Source organism: Pezoporus occidentalis, unplaced genomic scaffold (assembly GCF_034315485.1).
Source record: "Pezoporus occidentalis ecotype Australia unplaced genomic scaffold, CSIRO_AGI_Poc_V1 ctg17, whole genome shotgun sequence".
Classification (NCBI taxonomy): domain Eukaryota; kingdom Metazoa; phylum Chordata; class Aves; order Psittaciformes; family Psittacidae; genus Pezoporus; species Pezoporus occidentalis.
The window spans coordinates 501,131-528,510 of record NW_026913531.1 but is presented as its reverse complement, the minus strand read 5'-3'; the positions used below and the strand labels follow the sequence as shown (position 1 = coordinate 528,510).

Here is a 27,380-nt window from a genome sequence, read left to right as displayed (position 1 = left end):
TTACTTAAATATGTATTTTTATTTGTAACAAATAAGCATTAAACTGTAAAGTATTTTTGTACAAATTTAATACTTTAATAGCATGATATTTATCGTCTATGTTATGTTTTTTGAAATTCAAACTGTTGCAAATATTTGTATGGAAAAACTACTGTATAAATTGAAATAAACAGTGATTTAAAGACATAAAAAATGAGGTGTCATTTTTTCCACAGTTTTTTGGGGAAAAAAAAATTCCAGCTTTATGTATAAAAAGAAAAAAGGAAGCTGTCCAAATTTTAGTGCAATTTGCCTGACGTTTGATCAGCATCCGTCTTGCTGATCTCCAAGGTTACAATGTGGTAAGTCACATACATGGTACACAAAAGTTGAAATTGGAATATTTTATCTAACTAACTCCAACTTGGAATTCTGACTTCTTACCCAGATCATTACCAGCATATAATTCTGAGCTGAAGCAGCAATGGCAAGTTGTACATCTCTCTCAAGTACAAAGTGGGGGAAAACTTCTGTCACTGGTTGCAACTTCCTTGTTCGTTCTAATCTTTTAACAAGATTAAAACCCATAATCAATGAAAACTTCATGCCCACAAACCTGCCACACCAGAAACATCCAAAGTCCCCTTTGTAAACTGTTTTTTGACTCCCAAGAGCAAACCACAGTTTTGGCATATGTAACAAGTTCTCAGCAGTTCTGTAGATTAGGAGATGGACAGATCGTGGTATGGCCAGCTAGTCTTCAAATCCAGAAATCACCAGGTATTTTTTATGGAACATCTGGATCCTCTCATTCTTCACTGAAACAAAATAATTGTATTTGATGACCAACACACCCTTTTTACCAAAGGGCAGATCACTGAAAAGGGCTTACTTTAAAACAAAAAAAAGCATGTACTTTATAGAACATGCTAGTTACGGGAAAGCCTACAGGAAAATTATCTGCACAACCGGCTTCTCTGCTCCGAATTCTTGAATGGAACAGGTTCAAGAAAGATTCATAATGAGGACAGTCGATTGGCTGTTACTTCTTTAAAAGCTTCCTAGGAGTTACGTGACCCAAAGTTAGATTCCTAAGTCTGGAAGACTGAAGTGGGGAATCTTCTGCTCTCTGTCAAAACAGAACAAAAATGTTATCAGTGTTTGAACTAGAACTAAAATCATAAAATCACAGAATGGTTTGGGTAGGAAGGGAACTTAAAAGATCATCTAATTCCAACCCCTCTCCCATGGGCAGGGACACCTTCCACTAGATTAGGCTGCTCAAAGTCCTCTCCAGCTAGGAATGGGGCAGACACAGCTTCCTTGGTCAACCTGTGCCAGTGTCTCTCCACCATAGTGGAGAGTTTCTTCCTAATACGTAATCTAAATCTCCCCTCTCACTTTAAAGCTGTTCCCCCCTTGTCCTGTCACGACATGCCCTTTTAAAACATCCCTCTCTAGAATCCTTGCAGGTGCCCTTTAGGAAGACTGTTATAATGTCTCCCCTAAGCCTTCTCTTCTCCAGGCTGAATAACCCCAGATCTCTTAGCCTGTCTTCGTAGGGGAAGTGCTCCAGTCCTCTGATCATCTTTGTGGCCCTCCTCTGGACTTGCTTCTACAGGTCCACATCCTTCTTATATCAGTGGCCCCAGATCTGAACACAGTAGTCCAAAAATACAGTAGTGTCCTCAAAAACAGTTTTTTTCCCCATGACAGAGCTCAGAAATGAGACATAATGAAAAAAACACCTATCAGGCATGTCTGATTGTATAAAAACGGCTTCACCAATTAAATTTTATATAAAACTCTTACAGCATGTCTGCTCTTAAAAACAGACTTCTCCATACAAAGAGTAAGTGACTATAGCCTAAGCTACTCATTGGAGAGATGTGTCGGCTAATAAGGTGTATAAATTTGCTACTATTGACATTGTTAACTTATTTTTTTCATATTACTCTGGGAAAACGCCTGCCAAACTGAACTGCTTTACCAGTTACTGGGGATCTGGAAAATTATTAAATAAATAATGGTAAAATAATCGTAACAGTAAGAAGGTGATTTGTGGTGGTTAAAGACAGTGCAGGAGTTTGTTTTAAGCCTTCCCAGTTCAGAGATTGATACTCACCCAGGGTGTTTTCATAGCATCCTCGGACTTCTCTGCAAGGGTTTGTTGTCTTTTACGTGGGCTTTGCTGCAAAATGTCTGTCTGCTCTTCTTTAATGAGAACTGCTGACTCTTCCTGTTTAATCAAGTCTGTTAGAGATTCAGGTGGCTCAGGAGCACCTTGGGTTAGACTAACAGACTGAGTCTCAAGCTCCTGACTTAACCAGCTGTTGGTCAGGGGGGACGAAGTGTGTCCGGGACAGTTGCTCCTTTCTGCAATTGCCTCTCTCAAAAATCTCTGTAAGTGAGTTTTTCTGGGCACATTCTTGTTAGTGACCGCTCTCCTGAGGTGCGGCTCTTCTGCTATAACATAGACACGGCAACATCCTCTGGTCACAGCTGTGTACACATGCTGCCAGTGCTGACGGCCAGGGTTGCCAACCACATAGACAACAGTTTTCTCCTCAGAACCCTGAAACATGTTTAAAAACGCCTTATCAAAGTGAGATCTCCAGTAAGTAGCTGAAAAAAAAGACACAAAAACAAGGAAGGTGGCGACAACTGCAGATACTCCCAAGAATATCTGCTATCCTGCATTCAAGGAATTTTAGTTTCAAGAGACCCTCTGGCTCTTTCACATGAAAATACAGTGCATTCACAAGTTAAAGCCATAAGAAGGTTTTATCAGCTCACAGCTGCTTTATTTTTTACCTGAAATGTGTGAATAGTTCTGGCCCATGCATGTTTTATGTGGCATAGCTTCTTTAGTGCCTTGTACTTCACAGTGTATGTAGAGCCGTATGTGCTGCTGATGGTCAGTAAGCGCTGTTTATTAATTTCTACATCCTAAAGAAACACCACAAGAACACTCAGCAATAAGCTTGTATCAGCAGTTTCACCTGAGTCCATACATCCGTGTGTATCCATATTCCAGCCTTCCCTGAAATTACTGCAAAAATAGCTGCACTATCAACCCAGTGAAATAATTTCAGAAGACGGTAAACCCAAAAGACAGCTATCTTTCAACTGACCACCTTGAAGGAAAAGTAGTTTCACTTTACAGGGCCTTCCCTAACTCCTTCTGTTTAGGAAGGAAAATGCTGACTAAGGTAGTTTTAACCCTCAGAAAACTGATACAGTGGATACAGTGAAATACAACAATGAGGCCACTTTAATGATTTACTGCCATGAAGGCAAAGAGCCGACTCTCTCCCACCAACCCTATATGGTGCCCCATCCCATGCACAAGTATTAGTACTTTCACTGGACCATCTGCTGAGTCAATTCAGCTCACTGAAGCCAGCAAATAAATACAGAGGTTTTGCTGCTCTATTTTTTTGGTCAGCTTAGTTTTCTAAGGATCCTGATCTTAGATTAGGGGAGAGCTCAAAGCTGTAACAGCTTTATTCTTTACTTAAGACTTCTACCTATATCCAAAACATTACCCATTTCAATTACATTTTAGTATTTACAGAACATATTTACACTGGACACGAGCAGATCAACTGAAACACATTTCACAAAAATGCTCTGAGACGTATTTTAATTCTCCATTTTGAGTCTGCTTCTTTCTTCCTATTCACATGATTGTTTAGCAGAAACACTATGTGCTGTGGACTAAAAACAAAACTGCAAATTGTTTTGTTCTGAGCATTCTACAAGGACTGAACCAGTTACCATTGGGGGGTTTTGTGCAGGTTCTTGCAGCTAGGACTTACCTCTGTTATGAAAAATATGTCTCCGTTGCACAGTCGTTTGCCCTCCTCAGCAGTGTCTGCAGTGAGGGTGATTTCTCCACTTCTGCGTTCACAGTGATAAGGACCCTCCCCAAAACCACAGTCTGGCAAGAGATCCTTGAGGTACGTATTCCTTGTGCAGGAAATCTTGTCATCAATTTGAAATAAGAGACGGTTTTTATGGTCTCTAGATTGGAGAAAGAAAGAGGGAGAAATGCATTTATAAAGTATGCATTTACCATCTCTCAGTATCTCTTACGTCTCCCCTCCCTATACTTGGGCCAGATTAAAAAACCTTAATAACGTTCAAAACCAGTTAAGACAACTCACATTTCAAAGATGTTTCTTGAATTTTTGTAAAACTTTTGGGTAAGAAACAGTCACATGGAGTTAACACCATGAAAGTGAGACTGTTCACAGGAAAAGAATGCAAAACACTGGCTTACCTGGTTAAATGATTTGAATAGTGTTGGCAACAAAGTTCATTTATTACATCGCAATCTTGCCTACATTGTACAAAAAAAGAACAAGAACAAAATCATGATGTAGAAGGAACGGTTTTGTCTAAATACCACAGAAAGGTAAGGATGTTTGTGCTGCATACCTAGATTAGCAAGATTTGGTTTTAAGACAAAGAGGAAAACTAAACAAAACTAATCCTGGATATATTATTTTCTGTCTGTGGATGTATTAAAAATAGTCAGAAGATTTATTTGCTTTTTAAAGACCTGGAATTTTACCTTTTAAATGCAGATTAAGTACCTATATTCTAGAGGAATCTTTTATGGAAACCATTAATAACAGACTGGAAAAATAAAACTGATTTCAGAGTTACTCAGCATTCACAACAAGCAGGTGAACTAGCTAAAATCTATAAATTGCTTATTTGTGCACTAGTAACCTGTAAACAGTTGGTGGGGTTTTATTGCTGAGAAAAGGTTCTTCACAAATAAAAGTAGTAGTCTTTTCTAAAGTACCCTTCTGTGCAGAAGTGTAAGTTTATGGACTATTGGTACTACTGGACCATACTATGAGGCCATACTATTCAGGATAACATGATGGTTCATGTTATCAGTGGTTAGCAAACTTTCCAACCTTTCTTCAAAGCATCTAAGAGCCCTACACCCTACCCCTTCTTAAATGACAAGTATTGTGCTTCCAAATATCCAAGCTGGATATCCAAAGTGCATTTGCCACTGTACAAAAAGAGCACTAATGCCCATCAGATTACAAGACTGAAATACGGCCCTTGTCACACAGTCAAAATGCAAGTAGCTCCTGTCATTTGGTCAATGTCCGCCTGTGGTAGAAGCATATATAGACAGTAGGTTACATGTACCATCACGCACCCTGGAATTCACATCTACCACAATGGGATACTTTTGAAAATGGACATTTCTTTGTATTTTGTGGGTTCCTCCTGAAGATGAGACTTCCTTCTCCTTTCACTTTTGGAGAACACTGCACTATAACAAACACCAGAGCACAGGCTCTCAGAGAATGTACTACAAAACCTGACCACTTATGATGTCCATCCTTTGTTTCTTTAACATGAACAGTACAGATGAACATGAACACAAAGGCAAAAATGGTAAGGCAAAGTAACCTTAAGCTTATAGAAAAATGAAGCAAGTCTCCATGGAGAGACTGGAGGCAACCAGAAGGTACAGGAAAAGACACCTGGCCTGTTCTCTCCAGTAATTTTATGATATTGCCACTAGTCTCTAGAACTCAACACATTCAGGTAGGTTCAGATCATGGCTGCTAAGCAAGGATTTTTTCAATGTCTGCCTACATGCTCTATTACCTTCTGAAAGCGATGAACTGTGATTGTTTGGCATCCTGCAATCCTGGTCCTTTTTTAAGTAAAGTCTTTATGGCAGTTTGCAACTCTGTTTTAGAAGTCATAAAAAGTAAGGCGTTAAAATATGCAGAATAATATAAGAAAAACATAATTCAATATGAAACTGCCTTTGCTTATTTCTTGCTTCAAAGACATTTCAAGTTGTTTAAAAAAAAACAGAAAAGAACATAAAACACAAAGACACACCCCTCCCAAAAATTAAAATGTGAGAGACAAGACTGATATGGAATAAGAGAAATTCTAGTTTATCTGTATTAAGCAGCTGCACAGAGCATATTTCATGCAAAATAAGGTTTGGATATAGCACATTAAAGAGGTAAAGATAAACCGATACAGGAGAAATCCAGGTTTAGTATTATTTGCTGAGTAAGTTACTACAGTAAGGGAAGGTGATAATAGTCACACTTTTTTTTTTTTTACACCACATCCTCCTTGAAGCTTTTTGATGCATATTAAGTAGCGGCTCCTCAATCCACTTATCCAATAAAGGTCAAAAAAACAAAAGCAATGGCCCTAATCCTAACTTGAAAATACGTTTAAAGAAATACTTGTTCTCTGCTTCCGTTTTCCTAACTTGATTCTAGAGTTGGGCGCACATTCCTGTCCAGCACCATCCTGTTACAGATGCTGTTTACTCAAATTACTGAAAAATTTAATCTTTTAAAGTCTGACAGCTCCACCTACAATAGAAAAAGACAATCACACTTGTTTACATTGATAGAAGCTGCCATCCCCCCCATTTCAAAATGTAACTAACTGGTGAGCTGGAGCTCTACAGCGTATCCTTTGCACTTACAGGTTTTGCTGCACCCACTTACAGAAAGCTAAACTATAGGTAAACTATGAATCTAGCATTTAAATTTATACCACAAACAAAACTAGATTAAAATTTTCCCCAAGTGCTAGTTTCAGCCAAACAGTCTATGCTTTACCAAAGGGAAATCAAGATTACAAACTGAGTGTACACACGTACTGTCACAACCCCCGCCAGCAGGCAAAGCAATGAAAATGAATTTTTTCTCTGGGCCTGGCATTTTCATTTCCTCATCCCAAGCAGAAACTTTCAGCACCTCATCAAATTCAGGAAGCTGCCGGTGAGAGATTCTTGACCAGAGAAGTGGAGAGAAAACAGAAAAGTTACTTCCAGTTAAAGGACTCCTGTGTAACATCATCTGTATCAGCCTGAAATTCACCATTTATACAATTTTGGTCATCTGTAGTACATACATCAGAAACACTTTCTTCTAAGCATAACTTAATTTCACAGTAAAAAACTGGTAATCTATCCTCCAAACACTTCAGCACTACAGTAGATACTAGGTGTTCTTACTTCTCATGGGAGCAGACTGGAGTAACACAGAAGTGTTAGAAAGAAAAAAAAAAAAGAGTGTTTGTAAAACATTTGGTAGTCCAGAATATTCGCAACTTCCAAACAACATCAAAAGGTCTTGGGCACTTGGACCTAGATACTGCTGCTTGAGGTTTAAAAAAGAAGTCATACACTGACAGTAAATAGGAGTATTTCAAGTCCAAAAGTAATGTAAATGCTGGAAACATTCAGCAGTTCTGGGTATTAATACAAAGAAAAAAAAGGAAACTACGATTTAATGGCCCTTGGCACCTAAACTCTCAATGTAATTCAGTCTGTTTTAGCTGTTGTCACACTCACCAGAGGTATCTTTAAGACTTCCTTTATAGGGAAGCAATTATAAGTCAACACATGCACAACACGTTTGAAAACAACAGAGAGTATTTAATAGTGAAATTCGTCCCATAAAATTCAAGAATATTCCATCACACATGTTTATCTCCAATACCTACATTCCTGCAAAACTCTGTGGGGTTCTGCCATTGCTGTTTTGGGTGGCTGTTCCATTTGCTTTTAAAAACAGTGTTATTGATTTTTAACAAGAAACTATAACAGAAACAGTAATGTAGAGTCAAATCTGGATGCACTACTGTTTTGCAGGTAAAGGACCAGCCCACTACAAGAATGCTTCTTACATACGTAATGAGACCCTACCTTGATGCATTATCTACAATTAGTTGTGATTCAGCTCTGTGATTAGTTCGCAGTTCCACAGAAAAGCCTCTTGATATCAGCTAACATGTTTCCTGGGTCTATGCTTGGTAGCTGTCTAGTATCACCTAAAGAGAATGCATATTAGTATTTGTGAGAAGCAGTAACAGATCATCTGTTAAAAACCCAACAAAACAACCCCACACTGGAATTAATACAACCCTCTACGTAGCAACATGCTTCAACGCAATTCACATGAAATAAAACTTCCAAGAATCTAAGAAGCTTTGTTTGGGGGATCAGGCTGTAGCTTGAATTTCATAAAACTCAGCAATGCTTTACTAGCAGGTGCAAATCCCTCTGCATGATAAACACTGACAGTGAGCACATCTTATTCAAACACATTTCGAAAGTTACATATTTAAAAGCAAATGTTATGAATGGCATGCCAAAAAGCAAACCTCTGAGACAGCAGAAAATTTTCATTTTATACGTGTCTCCCCTTCTGAACTAAACCAAGATATTCCTAGCATTAAGAATGACATGAAACCTCCCTTCTAACAAGAAATTAAGATGTAAACACTTAAATTTAGGGAAATCAGAAAAGTTTTCCAGTTGCAAGATGTAATAAGCCATCACATGATGTCATAATCACAGAATCTCAGAATGGTTTGGGTTGGAAGGGAATTTAAAGATCATCTAGTTCCAAACCCCCCCTGCCATGGCCACAGATACCTCCAGTAGACCAGGTTGCTCAAAACCCCGTCCAGCCTGGCCTGGATAATACCTTCGGAAGTAGACAAAATAGTGCTAAACAGGGAAGGGAGATACTGATATTTTCATATTGACAGTTGAGCTAGAAAACTCTCTCATATGACCTTAAGAATAAGCAGAAATATCCAAGTGCAAAACAATGTAACATTCTGGGGTATTTAAGAGACTCAGTGAAAGCAATAATAGCTCTGATACTTGCACTGTATATTGTGTTATTATTAAATACTGTATAATGCTAAAGTTGCTGCTTCACTTACCTAGGATAATAAGTTTGGCAAGCTGAGCATGCTCACATAAGAGTTTTAAAACCAAACTCAGAATGCGTACAGACACCAAACTTCCTTCATCCACAATCAGAACTGTCACAGTAGAAAATTTCCATTGCTGTAATTGCTCTCTCTGCCTCCACGACCTAAAACTATAGATTATCTAGAAACAAACAGAAATAAATCAAGTTCTGACATGAATCAACTGTCAACAACTGTCTTATAAAGGCAGCCAGACTGTAGAATCTTCTAATGTTGTATTTAGAGCTATCATCTGAAATTCTGAGCTTAAAACTGTCAATACTCAGACTTAAACTTTCAGGCTTAATTTCCTCCTTGGAAAAACAAACCCCAAAACAATAGCTGAGAAGCTAAAAGGACCAGATGCCTTAGAGAGGCACAAATGAGAGATGTGTAAGAAAAAAAAAAACAACAATCGAAAACCAAAGTTACAGCAAACAATTTATTTCAAATGACTGATCTACAACTCTCCAAAACGTAACACTGACAAGTTGTACCTAAGCATTAGGTAAGGGTTTCATATGAAAAGTTAAATCACAAGGTTTTGTTTTGGGTTTGGTTGGGTTGTTTTTTTTGCAAAACAAGAACAGACAGTGTCAAAAGGCCCTTCAGAACACAATTTAAAAACAAACCAAAAGAATGTCCTTACCTGATGCAGTGTATATGCAGGAATATTAGTTTTTTGACTCAGAAGGCCTGCAGCCCTCCCTGTAGGTGCAGTAAATAGTACATGCAGATTTTTTTGTGTGCACATATTCTCTGACTCCCCATTAAGATCAAAGGTATTCCATTCCTCAGACGCATCCAAGTCTTCTTCAAAGGCCTTAGAAGCAGCTTCCACTTCTTTTTCCATCTGCTTTAAGTGACGAAAAAGGTAGCTAACTATTGTACTCTTTCCACAGCCTCCTTTTCCACTTATGATTGTGATGGGATTAGAACAAATCTTCTCCAAAGCAATCACCTGATCTAAGTCCAACTCTGCTTTACTCTGTGTGTCAGATGTAGACCCCACTTCCTTTTCAGCAAAGTGATTTTCACAATTATGACTGTCTGGACTATTTTCTTTCATATGTTTCATTTCATGTGCCTGGGTAACATTCACTTTGGTATCTACCATTTCTCTTGACATCTCAAAAACACTAAGTACCTTTTTCACATCAACATCCAGTTTCCACGAGTGGTTTGACATAAGGTCACCTATATACATTGCAATGTCTTTTTCAGATTTATAAAGATAAGGCAGAAACACTAGTTTTTTCTCCTTAATCACTACGCTCTGATCTTTCAAAAATTCAAGAGATTGCCAAACATGCTCGATGGACATATCTTTAGATACAAAATGAGCTAATTCATCTTGATCTTGGTAAGTGTGACCCATTTCTCTACACCGTCTCTTGAGTTGATCATACAGAATTAATGCGTTCTTCTGCAACTCAGGGATCCTCCAGAGGAGATGTTCACACTGACAAAATGAAGCCCACGTTGCCTCACAGTAGGAAAGTTTCAGTTCTCTGTAGATGATCTTCTCCCCAGAAGGAATAAAAACAAGTATGTATTTATTTCAGAAGATGTTAACCTCTTACTAACATTCCTCCTGGTAAATACAAATTGTAATCTCTGAATTATTTATTTTTCATAATATATGAAGTTATAATGCTTTTCAAGCTACACGAAAGTAAGATGGAATGATAATTCCTCTCAGTCACCCTTCTGTATAAACCAGAAACTTTTAAAATCAAAAACCTGGCAGATAAACTGGGTATGAGGGAGAAATCATGCACACCTGATTATCACAGTTTCAAGTGAAGGCACAAAACCTATAGAAACAGAGCACAGGAAAGGCACTAGCAGAATACTGTACCCAATTCTTAATATTTTACTTCAACAAATACATAACCCTTACAGAGACTACTGCAAAACAGTCAAAGACTGGGATGAGCAAAAAACATGAAAGAAAAATTAACTGGACCTGCTGAGCCTCAAGAGAAAAAGCTAAAGAGAGTCTTCAAGCAATAAAAAAACCCTGCAGTGAGAATGCAGGTCTTTGGAACAAGAAACAAGAGCAACAAGTCCACTGCATTAAGTAACAGTCAAACTGGACATCAGGAAAAAGCTTTTAAAAGGAAAAGATGTGAAACACTGGAATACATTGGCTAGAATGCTGAAGCGCTGCAATTGGAGCTCTTAAAGACAAGTCAGAACATCTGTCAGTAAAAGCATTGGGTAGCCAAACCAGAGGGATTAACTTCACGTCTGAACTATTAAGCCATAGCTGCCATCTGAGGTACAGGAGTGCTAAGGTGAGGTGCAGCAGTAAAGCTGCACAGCAAGTATAGTGAAGAAAAACAGGAAGGCAAGCAGCAACTGCAAAAAAACTTACAAAGAAAGGAGAACCAACAGACCAGATGACCTCTTAAGAGCAACTTACCTGCCTTACTATGAAAGCATAGATACTGTTCTATTCATTAAGAATAGAAAATCTCATTTCCTGGTATAAAACTGAACAACTGAGGGGTTTAAATCAGCTTTCTTACTTTTGGGCCCATTACCTGAAGTATTTAACTTTCTCCTCTTTGCAGAAAAGACTAAACAAATGGTTGTAACAAAACCACTTTTAAAATCTTCCAAGATTAATTTGTTGTAGACCAACTGGAAAAAAACCCAAACACCAAACCTTTCCTAAAACTGAGCCCAGTGCATTACCTATTTCCAAACAAACTAAACTTACCTCCTACAAATGCCCAGTTGATAAACTGAACGTAACTGAAACAGCATTCAATCCAACAAATGCTCTAATGTAACAAACCCCACATTTTTTACCCAGCTTAACACTACTTACCCTGCTGAATCCAAGTTTCCACAGCTCATTCTTTAAGATCTCATCCAATTTTGTTAGCATCTTGTCTTGAAAATCCTCTTCCTCACTATCTGTACCTCTGTTTTCCTCAGTCTTTCTTTGCCAACACACCATCTCCAACAGACAGCAAAAATGGCGTGGCAGAAGAATCGGCAGGAACTCCAGTATCATAGGAAAAGTCAGAGCTACCAATGCTGCCTTTCCTGCAACTGCACACACCATAAACCAAGACAGCTTTCAGCAATACATGAAGATATTTGTAACGACAATTTAAAAAGACTCTGGCTTTTATCCTTCTGCCTCCACTGCATCCAAAACATCCCCAATTTCTTTCACTTTCTTATTCTTTGTAATCCTAAAGACTGTTTTCCTTGCACTGCCTTGGGAAAAAATAATGGAAACAGATGACAAAAACTGCAACTAAACGTACTCATTTGGAAAATATGCATTATGCACTCGGTTTAAACTGTGTACTCAATTTTGTCAGTTCTGACCTCACCACACCTGCCGCTTACCTAATTTTCAGACAGATGTACAGAAGCTTAAAATCCAAAATAAGAGGCTTCTACATCTGTAGTATCATATGAGCAGAGAAACTCAGGAAAACAGTGCTCTCCACTGGCTTTCTCAATGATCCCAAACTTAAGCTATCACTTTCACCACCTGTATCAGTCTTGGGATCTGCAAAAGGGGGATAACAAAACTGATGTGCCCTAAATCTTGCTAAAAAACAAATTTCAGAAGTGAAACAGATTTCAGAAGAAAGTGAGACTTTTAGAAATTTATCTCTTGGAAAACAAAGAATCTTTGCACATTCAAAACCATCTGAATATACACTTCATATGAAGACAAGTTAGCGTGAACACAGTATCTAAGACAGAACTCACTCATTAACTTACAAACATAGCACAGGATGTACCTACATGACTTCGAAACATAGTAGAAGATGTCGTAATTCGTGGTGTCTCTTTCTTTAACCCCTGCCTGTAAGTGTGAAACTTGGAACTGTTTTAGGGTGTTTTCAAGATTTCCAAAACTCAGCACAGACTCCGCAGGAAGCCAAGCAAAAAACATTTCTCTAAAACACTCTGGAACTTCACATTCCTTAAGAAAGAGCGAAAAGACTTGTCGGTTGTTTTCTTCTATATCAGTCCGCAGAAAATACGACGGATATCCTTGCACAAAGTACTTTGACCCCAGTTTTTTAGCTTTAACATTAACTCTCCACCAAGGGCCAATTAATGGAAAACGTCCAACTACTTCATACTCCTTTTTAGTGTTGTCTTCTTGTATAATAACTGAATTGTCAAAAAGAAAAATAAAGCCATTGTAAATTAATAGTCATACAGATTAAAAACTTGATTAAGAGAGTTTTGCTTGTTTAAAGCTTATTTTTATCTTTTGTAGAAGTTGTATAGTAAAAGTAAAGCAGGAAGTTCCATAAACTTCCTGATGTCAGCCCTTCCAGGAGGCTTTAAAAACAAAAGCAAAACCAACCTCAGAAACAAGCACCGAAGCTGCTTCTCCAGGAGTCTGAACTACAAAGTTAAAAATGCATATGAACATTCAGCCAGTTAAACACACTGGCATCTGGTTTAATATCACACCTTTTATGCCAAGACAAGTTTGCAATTCGGTTTTAGGCAGTTTTGCCGCAAAATATCCCATCACGGCACCTGCATTCTCCTCACACGCATTTGTACACCAAGTACTTTCTGTAACTGAAACCACAAAAATTATAAGCAATTCAAACAAGTTCTTAACACTTCATATGACCTCGTTTGCTTCCTGTTTCCATCCCCTTTCCCTCACAAAAATAAACACACCGTTCCTCGATCCACAACACGGAACTAAATGCTACAACCAGCACAAAGTGCACTCCCACGTTTAGCAGGACCCCTTCTCACACCATCAGCATGCCATCAGCTCTTACGTCTGTAACAACTTGCCCATCTGTTCTCCCCTTGTTACCTCAATGAATTTTTTAATCAATTTTTCGATACAATATTCTTGTTATGCAGAAGTTGCTCCTAGGTCCCCTTCTTTTCCAGGTACTGAACGGACCGCAGGGACTCATTAATGTTCAGTACCAACACCCTTGCATGTCATAAAAGATTTTTAAAAGCCTTTTGTTTGTGTGCGGAGTTAACCTGAATGTTTTCTTACTGCTCCAATGCCGTGGCCGTATATAAATGCAAACGACACTACCCTTCTGCGACCTGTGTAAGACCTGTCACTCACTCCGCATCGTCTCCTCTTTACTCGTAGCTCCCAGCACCCGGGGAAGGAGCGAGCTCGGACGTGGTTAACTTTTAAAGCCTTGTACCTCAGCACTGCCCTCCTCCCGCCCGCACCGAGGGCTCTGCCCCGCACAACCCCCAGCAGGCGGCCGCAGCGGCGGCCCCTCTCCGCAGCACACTGCCCGCGCCGCCGCCATTCCCACAGCACCCGCCGAGCCGGCCGCCGCTCTGCAGCTCGCTCCCCGCACCGGGCCCACGCCCGCCTCCGAGGGAGGCCGCGGGGGCTGCCCCGCCGACCGCTCTGCGCTGAGCTACCCCCGCCCCTCACCCGCTCGACGAGGGGGCAGCGCGGCCGCCAGCTCCGGCCCGGAAGCGTCCAGGAGCGCAGCCTCCACCAGCTGCGGCTCCTCCTCTGCCTCCTCGTCGGTCTCTTCCTCCGAGTCCCCCACTGCCTCTCGCCGCAGAGGCAGAAGTACCCCCCACAACTCGACCGCTGGCCCAGGCCGCTGCCCGGGCACCGCCATGCCTCTACCGCGCCGCGCTGACGGTGGGATCCCTTCGTCCGCACCGCGCCCGGCGCGGAAGGAGACGCCGAGAGGGACGGCTCCGTGCGGCCCTGTGGCACCCTGTGGCACCCTGTGGCACCCTGCGGCAGCGGGGCCCAGGCGGGCTCTGGCCGGGTACTGGTGGTGACCGCAGTCCTGCTGTGCTCCCGGCGGTCCCGGATAAGCTGAGGAGGCCGTGCCGCCTCGGGAGGTGCGGGCTTTACAGGCCGTTGGAGCCCGGCAGATGAGCTGTGGTGAGGAAACACAAAATTGGCGCCTGGAGGGGGCAGGAGAGCAGAGGCTCAGTAATTGCGGTGTGATCTCCCAGAGGTGGAAGGAACAGGCGCTGGGTGTACGCATGGCTGAGCCCGGACCCTGGCCCTGGCATCGTTTGTACTCGTACGTGGGCATCCTACTGCAGAAATAGCGCATTTGTTAATAGATTGGTGATAATTCTGTGTCTTTACATGACCCAATCGCAAAAACATCAAATCATGAAAGCAGATTTCCAATCTGTGGTATTGTATTTCACCCAGCTGCTTCTCAAGGTCATGTAACATTTTAAAGGAGAGACAAAAGCTGTAGGTGCAAGTGCAAAAGAAGAGTGGATTCTTTTCATCTGAAATTACATAAATGGGTAGTTTTGCACTCCAGACCAAACTGCAATGTAAAAACGCCCAATGTGAAGCTAAATATAATGTACCAGTCTAGACACAGCAGCAGACAGGTTGCCCCGCTTCTACGAAGCTGCCAGCAGCATGGGCAAACCCTTCAAAAGGGTAGCAAATGTTATTTGTACATATGCTTAGAAAAAGGTATATAAAGTCCATAAAAATATTACATTTCCTTTTTGCCTAAGCTAAAAGAGACCCAATCCTTTTTCCCATTTGTTTGTGACTCCTTCCCATGCATGATCCAGCAGGCGCTCTGTCCTTTCTTCAGTACCTTGTCACAAAACTGAGGGCCTTCAGCTCACTCACGCGTAGGAGCACAGACTCTCCCTCTGTCCTAGTATGGTTCTCTGCCCCTTTCCCCTTGCTGGGAATACCTGCATTAGTGTGTTAGTACCAGTACTTGTAAATACAACTTTCATGATTTTCAAAACCAGCCGCACATCTCATGGAAACAAGAGTCTTGAGGTAGTTGGTTTCAGTTCTTGTGAGTTAACTTTAAACAATGGTATTCTTTCTCCAACTTAATTCACAGATAATGAAATAACTGTAAAATGGCAGGCTGAAAATACATGGCCTATAAAAAGGAGACAGACGAGGGGACGGAGACATTCATGTTAATTTACAGAATGTAAAGCATTAGCTTACTGATCCTGAAGTGCTTCACAGTGTTATGCAGTGATAGATTTGAATCAGTGTTTTAAGATCTTTTTTTCTTAGGAAACATCATTTCACATTCAACTGTGTATTTGTGTAAGTGAAACTGATGTGTGAGTACCCCCCGTCTGTTCTGAAAATACAAATTTAATACCATATTCAGCAAGCCTGAGTCTGGAATTTCCTTGTGTTTCTACAGTCCCTATGCTATACATGCTGAATTCCTGCATGGTGTCTTACATTTCTATTCCTTTGTATCATTCAGCTAAGGAAATATACTACATTATGAAGACTGAGGAGCAGATACTTAAGGTCAGATGCATCCTGATTATGAATGGCTTCCAGCGTGCCCAGCTTTAAATGGGTAAGTCTTGATTTTCAAAAATTTTGATTTTCAAAAATTGCAGCTTAGGTGAAGTAACATCAGTTTTCTAGAGCTAGGTGGTCAAACACTGGGAATGAGGAGATCCTTTTGAAAATTGGTGACTGAATGATTTGCTTATCTCCATAATATAGATAAGTTTAAGGTTCCTGTCTGCTTCGTTTTCTGCCCTCCCCTTACTCGGTACTGCTACCTATGCAGTCAGAGAATAGAAGCTAAAGTAAATCTTCAATTTTATGAAGTCAGTGGTAAAATTGTTTAATACAAGAAGCATTCCATCCATGAAAGTCATAAGAGTGAAAAATAGAAAAATGAGCAGTTGTATAGATTTAGAAATTTACAACAAACATGTGCAAGGAAACATTGTTAAGCATTAAAAAACAGATGAGCACAAGACCAGGAATCAAAAATTACTCTGCCATACAGGTTTTAAATCATAGTTTGAAAAATACCTTGAGATCTTAGATTACCTTTGGGGACTAGATTTTTTTCCATCTGTCTCACTTTAAATTCCACCCCAAAACCCAAGAATGTACAGTAAAATGAAAACACGCTTTGACAACCTTATGATTTTACCTTCTAATGCACCATGATATAACTTCCATGATAATTCGTAAATCTTAGAGTATAATCTGACAAGACTTGCTATATTTCTTAATGTTACCCCATGCCAGACATCCCCTTTAAAGGGACCATCAACTGGAAGCCCTCAGAGCATGAAATCAGGTGATGTATCTAGCACAGCAGGAAGCAGGAATAGCAGAGTTTTAACTTTTGTTCATCTTGAGATGGAAGTGTTTTGGGGTTTTCCACATGATCTTTCAGGGTGCCATAGAGGGATCATTTCCACAGCAGTACTTTTGAGGAGGGGAAATTATGGACAACACAACCCAGCCTAGGTGCCTTTCATGATGCTGAATTCAAGTGCTGATCCTGAATAACAGTCAGCTATCCTTACTGCTGGCAATGAGCTTCCTGGAAAATGACATGAGGCCCAGGAGTTGTCAGCTACTTACCAGCATGACAATGAATTTTAGAAGAAGTTGGACATACCATGAATGAGAGAGATATGTCTCACAGGCTTTATTAAGTATCAAACTGGCAGAGCTTGAGATGTATGTATAAAAAGGTGAGAGTTGTTACAAGAACATCATATTGCGGCATACTTAATAATTGTCTAGAAAAGGGGCTTTCTGAAAACTTGAGAGTTGTAGGATTGATCCCCCTGGTCAGGACAGATAGAGTGAGTTGACTGGAATTCTGCCAGTATAAACCACAGCATTAGCAGTAATATTGAAGTCTGCTTGGAAAACATTCTTGGCATTTTCAGAGCTTTAGGAAGTAAGACAAGTTCTTTGTGTTTAGTTCAAAGTTCTGACACAGGACTGCTCCCTATTATAGGCTTCAGAAGAATCTAAAACAACACAGCCTTTTCATTAAAAAAAAAACGAAGCCTTGATGCAATGTGCAAAGGAAATGGTTTGAAATAGATATAAAAGAATCATACTTAAAAAGACCTGTTTCTAAAATGCAGAGGAGAAACAAACATGTTTGATAATATCATAAAAGTAATAGTCCTCTATATAGCCTATATAGTCCTCTGTGTAGCCCTCTACAATGAAATCCCTTTAAAAAAAAGTTCAGCAATGATGGGTTTTGTGCCTTGGCTACTGGTTTGTGTTTCCTAGCTTTGTGTAGCATTCTCTCATTCTTTCATCTGTAAGAAACATAAGACATAAACTGTTTCAGTGTTCCCTCGGGGCACATAGTATTTAACATAGAAGCCAGAATTGCTTTGCAAAATAGCAAATGCTCAACTATTATTGGACATAATCAAATCCTTATTGTGTACATTTATACTCTTCACATGCCCAGGCTAGTAACATTTTAAGAACCTAATGCAGTGTGTTGTGTAAGGCCACTTATCTTGTTCTTTGGCATTGATGCAGCCATCCTGAATTTCCTTAAGCTATCTAAAAGGGCTTTGCTGCTATGTCACAGCCACATCAGCTCGTGCTGCATCAAATTGCTAAGTACAGTGTGTTTGACAGACAATAGCGTTCTCTCTTGATGAGACCCAAGAGAGAGGAACTTGATTCAAGGGCCTAGGAATATTAAGTAGGACCAGTATTCCTAGGAGCCGTTAATCAGCATGTTATTTTTGTGGTGAACATGCTGGGATTATTGGTAGTGAGCATGCTGGGTACACTGCTGTGAATTTTCTTCTTTTGCTTAACGAAACTTGTTACTATAGGAATGTTAGGCTTACTTTTAAGAATCAGTAAGTGTCTAGTGTCAAGGTTGTCATGAAAATGAATACTAAATCTGTTGTGACAAGCCCTTACCTACCTTTCCTATAGTCGGTTCTTCGTGGCCATTCGTTTGCTGTGCAAAGGCACATAGATTAATTTTTAAAAGCAAATTCAGAAATACTTTCTCTGGTGTTACAAAGCTGACTTCCCCAAAAGCCTGATAGCAGAAAGAGAGGTCTCATTCTTATTTCTTCTCAAGACCACAAAAACTTTGCACCATCTGGCATGTATTTCCCCTTATAGAACGGTGACCTCACCTGTAAGATCAGTTACTTTAACTTAACCACACTGCTGCAAAGCATTAAAAAAATGGTGCTACAAGTTTCTTTTCTACGTCTGAGGGAAGAAAAAGCAACCCCAACACACAAAAAAAATCTGGGTAGAATGGCTGCTGCTACAGACTTAAAAAAAGATATAGCTGTTTTAATAATTAAATGTATGGGTACAAGAAGTTCCACTTGAATATATTGCATTCATTCACCAAGCTCCATGTTGTGCTTACAGTTTTGTATTTCTCAGGAGAGAATTCAGAACTATTATATAATTCTCCAGGAACAGATAAAAACTCCCTTAACAATGTTTTGCAGTGGATAATACTTTGCAGTGCAGTTTCAAAGACAGTCTGTATCTTGTTAGCTTTTTAAAAAAATAACGCCACAACACAACAAAAACCAAAACCCACCAAACCCCCCTTACATTATCCCAGTGTGTTCCATTAATGAAAAGGCTAATGAAACAACAAAAAAAAAAAAACAAAACCAAGAAAATCAAAGACCAGCTTTCCTATGGAATTCCTGAAATCCCCCAGTGCTATTTGTAATGAAAGTAGGTAACTAATAAGCATGTGATAATATTTTGGTTTGCTGTTTTTTTTCTCTCCAGTATCCGGTCATAATTAATGGTTTGGAGGAGAAATCGTTTGTGAATTACAGAAGTCTGCATTTTTGCAAGAGAATCCAAAACTGTTCATTTATGTTTATCACTTATGGAGCTATGTTGCTCTGTAATGGCATAATTTCTATATTCCTGGTGAACCAAACAGCGAAAGATCTAGTTAGTAAACTCAATGAGAAATGGATCTCAGAAAACAAAATGAAAACTCTGTCTTTTGAGACTGTCAAATAAAAGGATATTAGTAAATATGTTTTAAATACTGTTCTGTATTTGTTCATCTTCACTTTTTAAGACAATTTGATAACAGGGAAGAGTAAATGGGGGGTGTTTCCCTCAGACTTCAGTACGTTGCTCCATTTTTATTTTTTTAATTTTCCTATGCAGGTCACCTTACTGACAGCAGCATATGACTGTGGGATGTGATTCTGCACCCAGTTTACATCTATATTTGCAAGCTAACCCTGGGCCAGAACTGGGCTGAAGCAGAGATATGCTGTTGTCTACACTGTATGCAGCTGTGGGAACACTGGCATGGTTTTGCCTGTGCCAACAAGCACCATCCCAGAAGATGCCTGGGCCCTGAGAGCATTTCTCTGCCTTCTTGCAGTTCAGCTTCAGGACCAAAGAACAGATTCTGACTGTTTTCTGGTTCACAGGTAGCCACTAAAGCTTGCCAAGAAAAGTCATTTACCTGTGTACAGTTCTACTTTCCAGCTGTTTGCCACCAAAGGCCACTGCTCACATTAGCTATATAAAGCCCTACTTAATGTTTAGATCTGGAAAATATTTGTAGCCAGTTTCTCCCTGTTTAGTTTTTAACTGGAGCTTTTCTTGAACAAGGACTAAATAAAAACGAGTAAGAACTTTCACAGTTTGAGGTTTGAGCCTGTTTCCAGGGGGTCCTTTGAGAGCCTTTCCAGTTACTTCCCTTAAGCTGGGCTCCTGAGTTTAGCTATTAATCTTCCTTCATAAATAAATCAATCACTGGTGTGCACTAACTGTTTTTTGTTAGCATTCCTCCAATTTTTCTATACTTTCATGGTAATGAATTTAATGCAATATTCTTCATGTGGTCTTACAAGCATAATGAGACAATTGAAGTGCTAGGATTACAGCTAAAAACATCTTAAATGCAACTGTTTGTCTTTTGTAACAACAAAATTAATGAATACAGAGATTAACTTCTTACTAATTTTCATTCTTCTCTTTTTCCTTAAACAGCCATTCCCAATAGGTGTTCTGTTGGAAAAGCAAAGGTTCCAAGGAGGATGTACAGATTAAAAAGGATGAGTCAGGAGCAGATGAGAGACAGTAATAGAGCCCATCATTACAGGAAAGAACTTCACAGTCCTCCCATTCATCCCAACTGCTTCCAGGTCTGGATAGAGAATAACAAACTAAACCCTGCCTTCTGTTTTTGTGTAAGGCACTCTGATGCAAAGTGCTTCTGGGTGGATAATAGAAAAACTGAGAAGAGTGGTGAGATCTCACTGATCAATGCTGTCAAGCAGCAATGGGCATAAAGGTCAGAAGGGTTTTAAATCCACTGGGATTTAATGGCACTATGCACTTTTTTCTGCACCCAGCTTCTGTCCTAAATAAACAACCTGGAGAATGGAAGTAGTTTTGACAGGAGGGATATGGCAGCTCTGAACTTAATAATGCTCAGATAACACTGTGCTGTGTCATGTATATCATATGGATCAGAAGACACTCATGGAAAGTGAATGCCTGATGACAGCCAAATTGCTCAAACCATGTTGGAGGAGAGGAGGTTATTATAGGAAAAAGAGTAAAGAATAAAACTTCCTTTGGGGAGTCCTCACACAAAGTGAAAATTAAGTTTTCTAGACAAAAATGCCAGAGACATGATGGGCTGGCAGAAATGGACTGTGTTTTGGGATTGATATGCTGCTGCAGTTAATATCCTTTTTCTTTGGAAATGTGTGAGACCTTTAGCAATCACTGCAGGCCAGGACTTTGTTATGGCTGAGAAATAAAATTACAGGATTATTTTTTAAAACATAATAGATTTTTCAGTCTTGATTGCATGTAGCAATTCCTTTGTGATCCCGCAACCAGAACCTGTTTACTGACTCATTTCCTCCCCTTTTGTTGATACACAATTATCTTACACGTTAACATTATATGTTGATATATATAACATTGTATGTTGATACACAAATATCTAGAGAATTGCACTCTGCTCTTTGTAGAGCTATTTCACAGTTTTTGTTTGGTGTAGCTTTTGCAATGAACTTTGTATTTCTTCTGAAGCATAAAATTGGACATGACATATGGCAAACAGACTGAGATAAAATAGAAGGGCAGGTTTGGTGTGGAGCTTTAACATTTGCAACTCAGTCAAGATTTCTCCTATAAGTGATTACAGAGTTCGCAGTGGTAGCCATGGTATGTAGGAGTCTTCTCCCAGCATCTCCAGTCACAAATCTCTCTGGGGTAGCTCAGGGAGATGAGGGGCAACATAGGCAAATCTGGGGGCTACCTTGAACAGGAGGATGAAAAATTTTAGAAGATGCCAAATTATTGAGAAATGGGGGAAGTTCTGAGCATTGAAAAGAAAAAGAGGTCCTTTCTTCCTGAGGATGCAGAAGGAAAAAGTAGAAGATTCATCTAAAACAGAGCAAAAGAAGGCAAGCTGTCCATAGCTGGTTTTCAAGGAAAAAAAAAACACTACAGTTGAAATCTCCATTCTTAATAAGCACTGCTGTCTCACAGAAGCTCGTTTAGAAACCACCTCCTGGCTAGAGTTTTGATTAGTAATTATGAGCAGGTTTCCTTTCACTGACAGCTTTCCAAGGAGAAAGGCAAAACACTGACTTGAATCCACTGGTAAATCCCACCCCTTACAAAGCTAGTAATGAATCATGATCTCTCTTTCACTGTATCAGCACTACTCGCGCAGTGTTCCTAATGCCCCAAACAGTAATGATGCATATATTCCATACTGTGAGATCTTTGCATCCAAAATTACTTGCTTAAGAATAAAATGGTCCCGGAAAAGTTAACAGAGAAGATTATTTCTTGACATGACATGCACCAAAGGTTTTCTGACAAATAAAGGAATATTTTTACTCTTCCTTCTGCTTCAAGTGTGACTCTGCTCATGTAACAGCTATTCAGAGGATAATACAGATTCATTTATAGTAATGTGATAGAATTTAAAACTGTTCTCGCATATTCACTTTTAATTTAAGAGAGCTGTTCCCGTGAGGCATACTTGTGTGATAACATACTTGTATTTTTGGTTCTGAAGAATGGAACTTGCTACATTCTGACTCATTCTGCCCACAGGTGAAAGTGCTTAAAGGAGAACCCCTGAATTCTTTAACACGATACCAACAGACACTTATGTTCACACTCTGTTTTCATTACTATTAAGGTATAGTCAGTAATTTCATGTCAATACATGAAACACTTAATTAGATTTAATATTCTGATATTGAATTAACAAATGACAACATGCATGAAAGTGTACCAGGTCATTCTTCCACAGTGTGTTTCACGGTAGAATTCCAATTTCACATCTGTATTTTGAACTGTGTCAACTCCACTGAATTTGAAAGAAGGTGGTGTTTATGAAGTATTTTTCAGTGATTGTAAGACCAGCCCAGTGGGATTCAGGATGTTTACCTTCCAACATAGTACTGGTCAGGAACAGAACAAGTTTTTCCTTTTTTCCTAGTAATCGTGATTTTTTCTAATAATTTCCATTAAGCCCTTGATATGTCGATTTATTACTTATATTGCTGCTCTACCTCTTGATGAACCACACTTTTGTCCAGTTGCCATGGCAGTAAATGTTGGAGCTGAAACTTCAGACTGGTCAGATGGACCAGATGTTATCGCAGCCTGTTTGTTTCTCCTGCTCTGTCAGGCATCCACCCAGATGAAGCCAGACACCCAATTGTGCGAGTACTCATTGGCTCCTACACAGAGACAGTCCAGTTTAGCAGCTTGCAGCATCAGTTTAGGCTAAATGACCTGTTTCTCCAATGGCACAAATGCAGTGGACTCATGCTAAACATGATGATGTGAGCAGACAGAACAGTTTGGAAGTGATACCTTCCTGATTTTTTTTCATAGAATCATAGAATTGTTAGGGTTGGAAAGGACCTTAAGATCATCTAGTTCCAACCCCCCTGCCGTGGGCAGGGACACCTTGCGCTAAATCATATCACCCAAGGCCTCATCCAGCCTGGTCACCTTAAAGAGACTCACTGATGAGTTAACTACACTCAGGGCACTTTGGTTCTCTTCTTGACTTGTCACAGGGTTTAGGGGAATAAATCCAGACGAATTAGAAACAGCTATCAGAACAGCAGCTTAAAGATCTTTCTGGAATATACCATATTTATACCTTCTGTTATGCTAGCATTATTTTCCTTCTTTCTCATACCAGAGATGTGAGCTATCTTCATGGAATAAAATACCACCTCAAGGTAAATCATGCAGCTTGTTATTAAAGCTGATCTATCAGAGCATCCAAGCCAGTGCTAAGCAATCTAGCAAGCAGAGGAAATAGTGAGTCATTATTAAACTTATGAGTAGCTGGTTCCTAAATCCTATATAACCACTTTTTCTGAGCTGACTTGGGAAAATCTTTTAACGCTGACTCATTCTGTTTGGTATCCACTGTAGCCCAATGTGATAGGTAAGATTTACCTTTCCCCACGCGACTTCCCAGAGCTCTTGCTTCTCAGCTGGTGGCTGAGAAAGAGTTTGTAGCAGTGCATTTCAAATTAGAGTTAAATTCTCCGAAGGCACCTGAATTGAAGCAGAGATTAGGCACATAAAACCAAAAGCACAGTTCAAACCCCCTGTGGCATTCCCTAATTCTGGGATTACTGAAACACCCTGGGTACCTAGCTTATTTATTTCGAAGCTTCCCATGCTTTTGCACATGGACCTGATCTGAACAGCCCAACAAGTCCAACAGGGATCTGGGGTGGTTTTCCTCCTAACTTCCCCATGGAGTCTGCTTCAGCAGCTCTCCTAGATACCTAATCCCCTCATCAAAGATTCATAGGTGCAAAGTAAAAGAAAAGGAGCAAGCTGAAAGCCTGATGGGGGCTAGTCCAGTGCAGTGAGGTCCTGGGGTCACAGAGAATGTCTCCAGTGGTTCTTTCATGCCAGATCAGCTCCCTGAGCTTCTCTCCTGAGCTGCAGGCTCCAAGCTGATGCATGTGTGCATCTCCCAGGGTGGGCAGGGTTTCGTACTACGAGTAGGGTAGGCTTCAGGATGCCAGAGCCTAGCTCCAGCTCAAGCTCCCAGAGGTCCGGTCCCTGGAGCGGGAAAGGGGTCTGGGGCTCGCAGAGCCTTTCATCTGCAACTGAGTTTCTCCTCAGGCAAAACTGGAGTCTGGAAAGTCAGAAACTGTAGAAGTAGTGTGACAAGAGAACTCTTCAAAGCCGTCTAAAGCAATTATTTTATGTCATTTTCCTGTAAGATGAAGATGTATTTTTCACCTTGGAATCACTTAGAATGACAGTTACATTTTTACTTTGCATAGCTTTGGGATATTTCCCAGTTCCAGAACAGAATTCTTTACCTTGTTAATCTGGGGGTGTTTGACATTTTTGGTGACCATCCCTCATGTTTCTCCCAAGACCCTTTACTAATCAGCAGACCTAGCAGGGTATGCTCCCGAAGGATGCTGTACTTTTACATCAGTGACTACTGGTGCAGAATCAAAAAGACTAATTGGTATTAAGTATTCACATAAAATAGAGAACAGTGTAAACAGCAGAAGTCTAAATGTGCTGGAATGACTGCATTGGTTCTTCGTTAGTGTATTGTGAAAACCACACTACCACTTACTCATCCTCATCTGTAACACTGACATCTTCCTGCTTGCCTGCCTTCGCAAGCTGAGCGTCCCTCTTTTTACTCCGTTCTCATCTTTGACTTTACAGATTCCTGCTTGGCACAGAGTTTGTATGTAGGGTTTTTCCTTCCTCTTTGATTTAAAATAGAGGTCGCAAGCACTCAGCAGCTGACATGGTTGGTCTTTTATTTAAGCCATCATTGTTATATTAACAAATTAGAGACAGTTTTCTTAGAAGTGCTTTCATCAGACTTCTGCTAGCTCAGAGACAATTTCTCCCAAAATTCATAGGGCTTGTGAAGATGAACAAAGCGCATGATTGCTCAGTTCTCTGTGGGCATAGCAGATCTCTGCTTCAAAGATAACCACCTAAACCATATATTTAATGCAGTGCAACTTTTATTTCAAGATGCTTTTTATGTATTTCATGATCTTCTGCTACAGTATTATTAAGAGAAGAAAGTCTAGTTTTTGTCTTCCAACAGATGAATCATTACCTGAGGTTTTTCACAGAATCACTGAATCACAGAATGGTTTGAGTTGGAAGGGATCTTAAAGATCATCCAGTTCCAACCTCCCTGTCATGGTCAGGGACATCTTCCACCAGACCAGCTTGCTCCAAGACCCATCCAGCCTGGCCTTGAACACTGCCAGGGATGGGCAACCACAGCTTATCTCCACCCTCACAGTCAAAAACTTCTTCCTAATACCAAATCTGAATCTCCCCTCTTTCAGTTTAGAGCCATTCCCCCTTGTTCTGTCCCTACATGGCCTTATCAGAAGTCACTCTCTAGATTTCTTGTAGACCCCCTTTAGGTACTGAAAGCTGCTGTAAGGTATTCCATGAGCATTCCCATAGTCAGGGGTTTGGGTATCTAGAACATGAGGCTCAGTTTGGGAGGCCAGGTCTACTGGGGGCTGGTGGAGCAGTTTTGCTAGGAGGCTTGCCAGACTGGTCAAGGATGCTTTAAACTAGATGTGTTGGGGGTGGGGGACATCATTCCATCCCAACGCTCCCAGTCAGTTGCCAGCACCTATAATAAATGCTCGGAACAATGTAGATATTCCAGCCGCTCCAGCCAATGAGCCGGCTTCAGTTGGAGCTCAGATGCCTCTATACAAAAGCCTGTATCATGGGGAACAAACAAGAGGAATTAGAGACGTGTGCACGTCTACGGGGGTATGATATAATAGGCATCACAGAAACATGGTGGGATGGCTCCTATGACAGGAGTGTTGGAATGGAAGGTTACAGGCTCTTTAGGAAGGACAGGCCTGGCAGGCGGGGAGGGGGAGTTGCCCTTTATGTTAGGGATAGGCTGGAGAGTATGGAACTCTGTCTGGGGACAGGTGAGCAGTCCACAGAGAGTTTGTGGGACAGGGTTAAAGGGAATATAGCTATGGGAGACATTACTGTGGGGATCTGTTACAAACCGCCTGATCAAGGAGAACCTGCAGATGAAGCACTCCATAGACAGATAGGAAAAGCCTCATGCTCGCAGGCCCTTGTTCTCATGGGTGACTTCAACCACCCTGACATCTGTTGGAAGGACGGTACGGCCCGGCACAAGCAATCCTGGAGGTTCCTCGATTGTGTGGAAGACAACTTCCTCCTGCAAGTAATAGAGGAACCGACAAGGAGAGGTGCCATGCTTGACCTCGTGCTCACCAAGAGGGAAGGGCTCGCTGGAAATGTGATGCTCCAGGGCAGCCTTGGATGCAGCGATCATGAGATGGTCGAATTCGAGATCCCCAGGACAGGGAGAAGAGCGTGCAGCAAGCTCACTGCCCTGGACTTCAAGAGAGCAGACTTTGGCCTCTTCAGGAACCTGCTTCAGAAGGTTCCATGGGATGTAGCCCTAGAGGGCAGGGGGCCCAAGGCTGTTGGTTGATATTCAAGGATCACCTGCTACAAGCTCAGGAGTGTTGTGTCCCGAGTAGAAGGAAGTACAGCAGGAGGGCCAGCAGACCTCCTTGGATGGATAAGGAGTTGCTGAGGAAACTTTGAGGGGAGAAAAAGAGACTTGTAAAAGGTGGAAGCAAGGACAGGTGGCCTGGAGAGAATCCAGGAATGTTGTCCGGGAAGCTAGGGACTAGGTTAGGAAAGCTAAGGCCCAGTTAGAATTAAACTTGGCTAGGGATGTTAAGGATAACAGGAAGGGATTCTACAGGTACATAGCAAATAAAAGACAGACTAGAGACAATGTGGG

General features: G+C 40.6%; 1 protein-coding gene across 1 annotated transcript; it reads right to left on the bottom strand.

The window, feature by feature from the left end:
* HELB (DNA helicase B) lies at positions 1 to 14,410 on the bottom strand. The gene is given in 14 exon segments (XM_062613682.1): positions 1 to 1,108; positions 2,105 to 2,554; positions 2,794 to 2,928; positions 3,801 to 4,005; positions 4,265 to 4,324; positions 5,626 to 5,710; positions 6,656 to 6,786; positions 7,706 to 7,780; positions 7,782 to 7,830; positions 8,734 to 8,905; positions 9,413 to 10,285; positions 11,603 to 11,829; positions 12,544 to 12,918; positions 14,189 to 14,410. Coding segments are annotated over 14 exon segments (3,120 nt in total). The 5' UTR covers positions 14,385 to 14,410; the 3' UTR covers positions 1 to 1,021.
* Between the last annotated feature and the right edge of the window lie 12,970 nt (positions 14,411 to 27,380).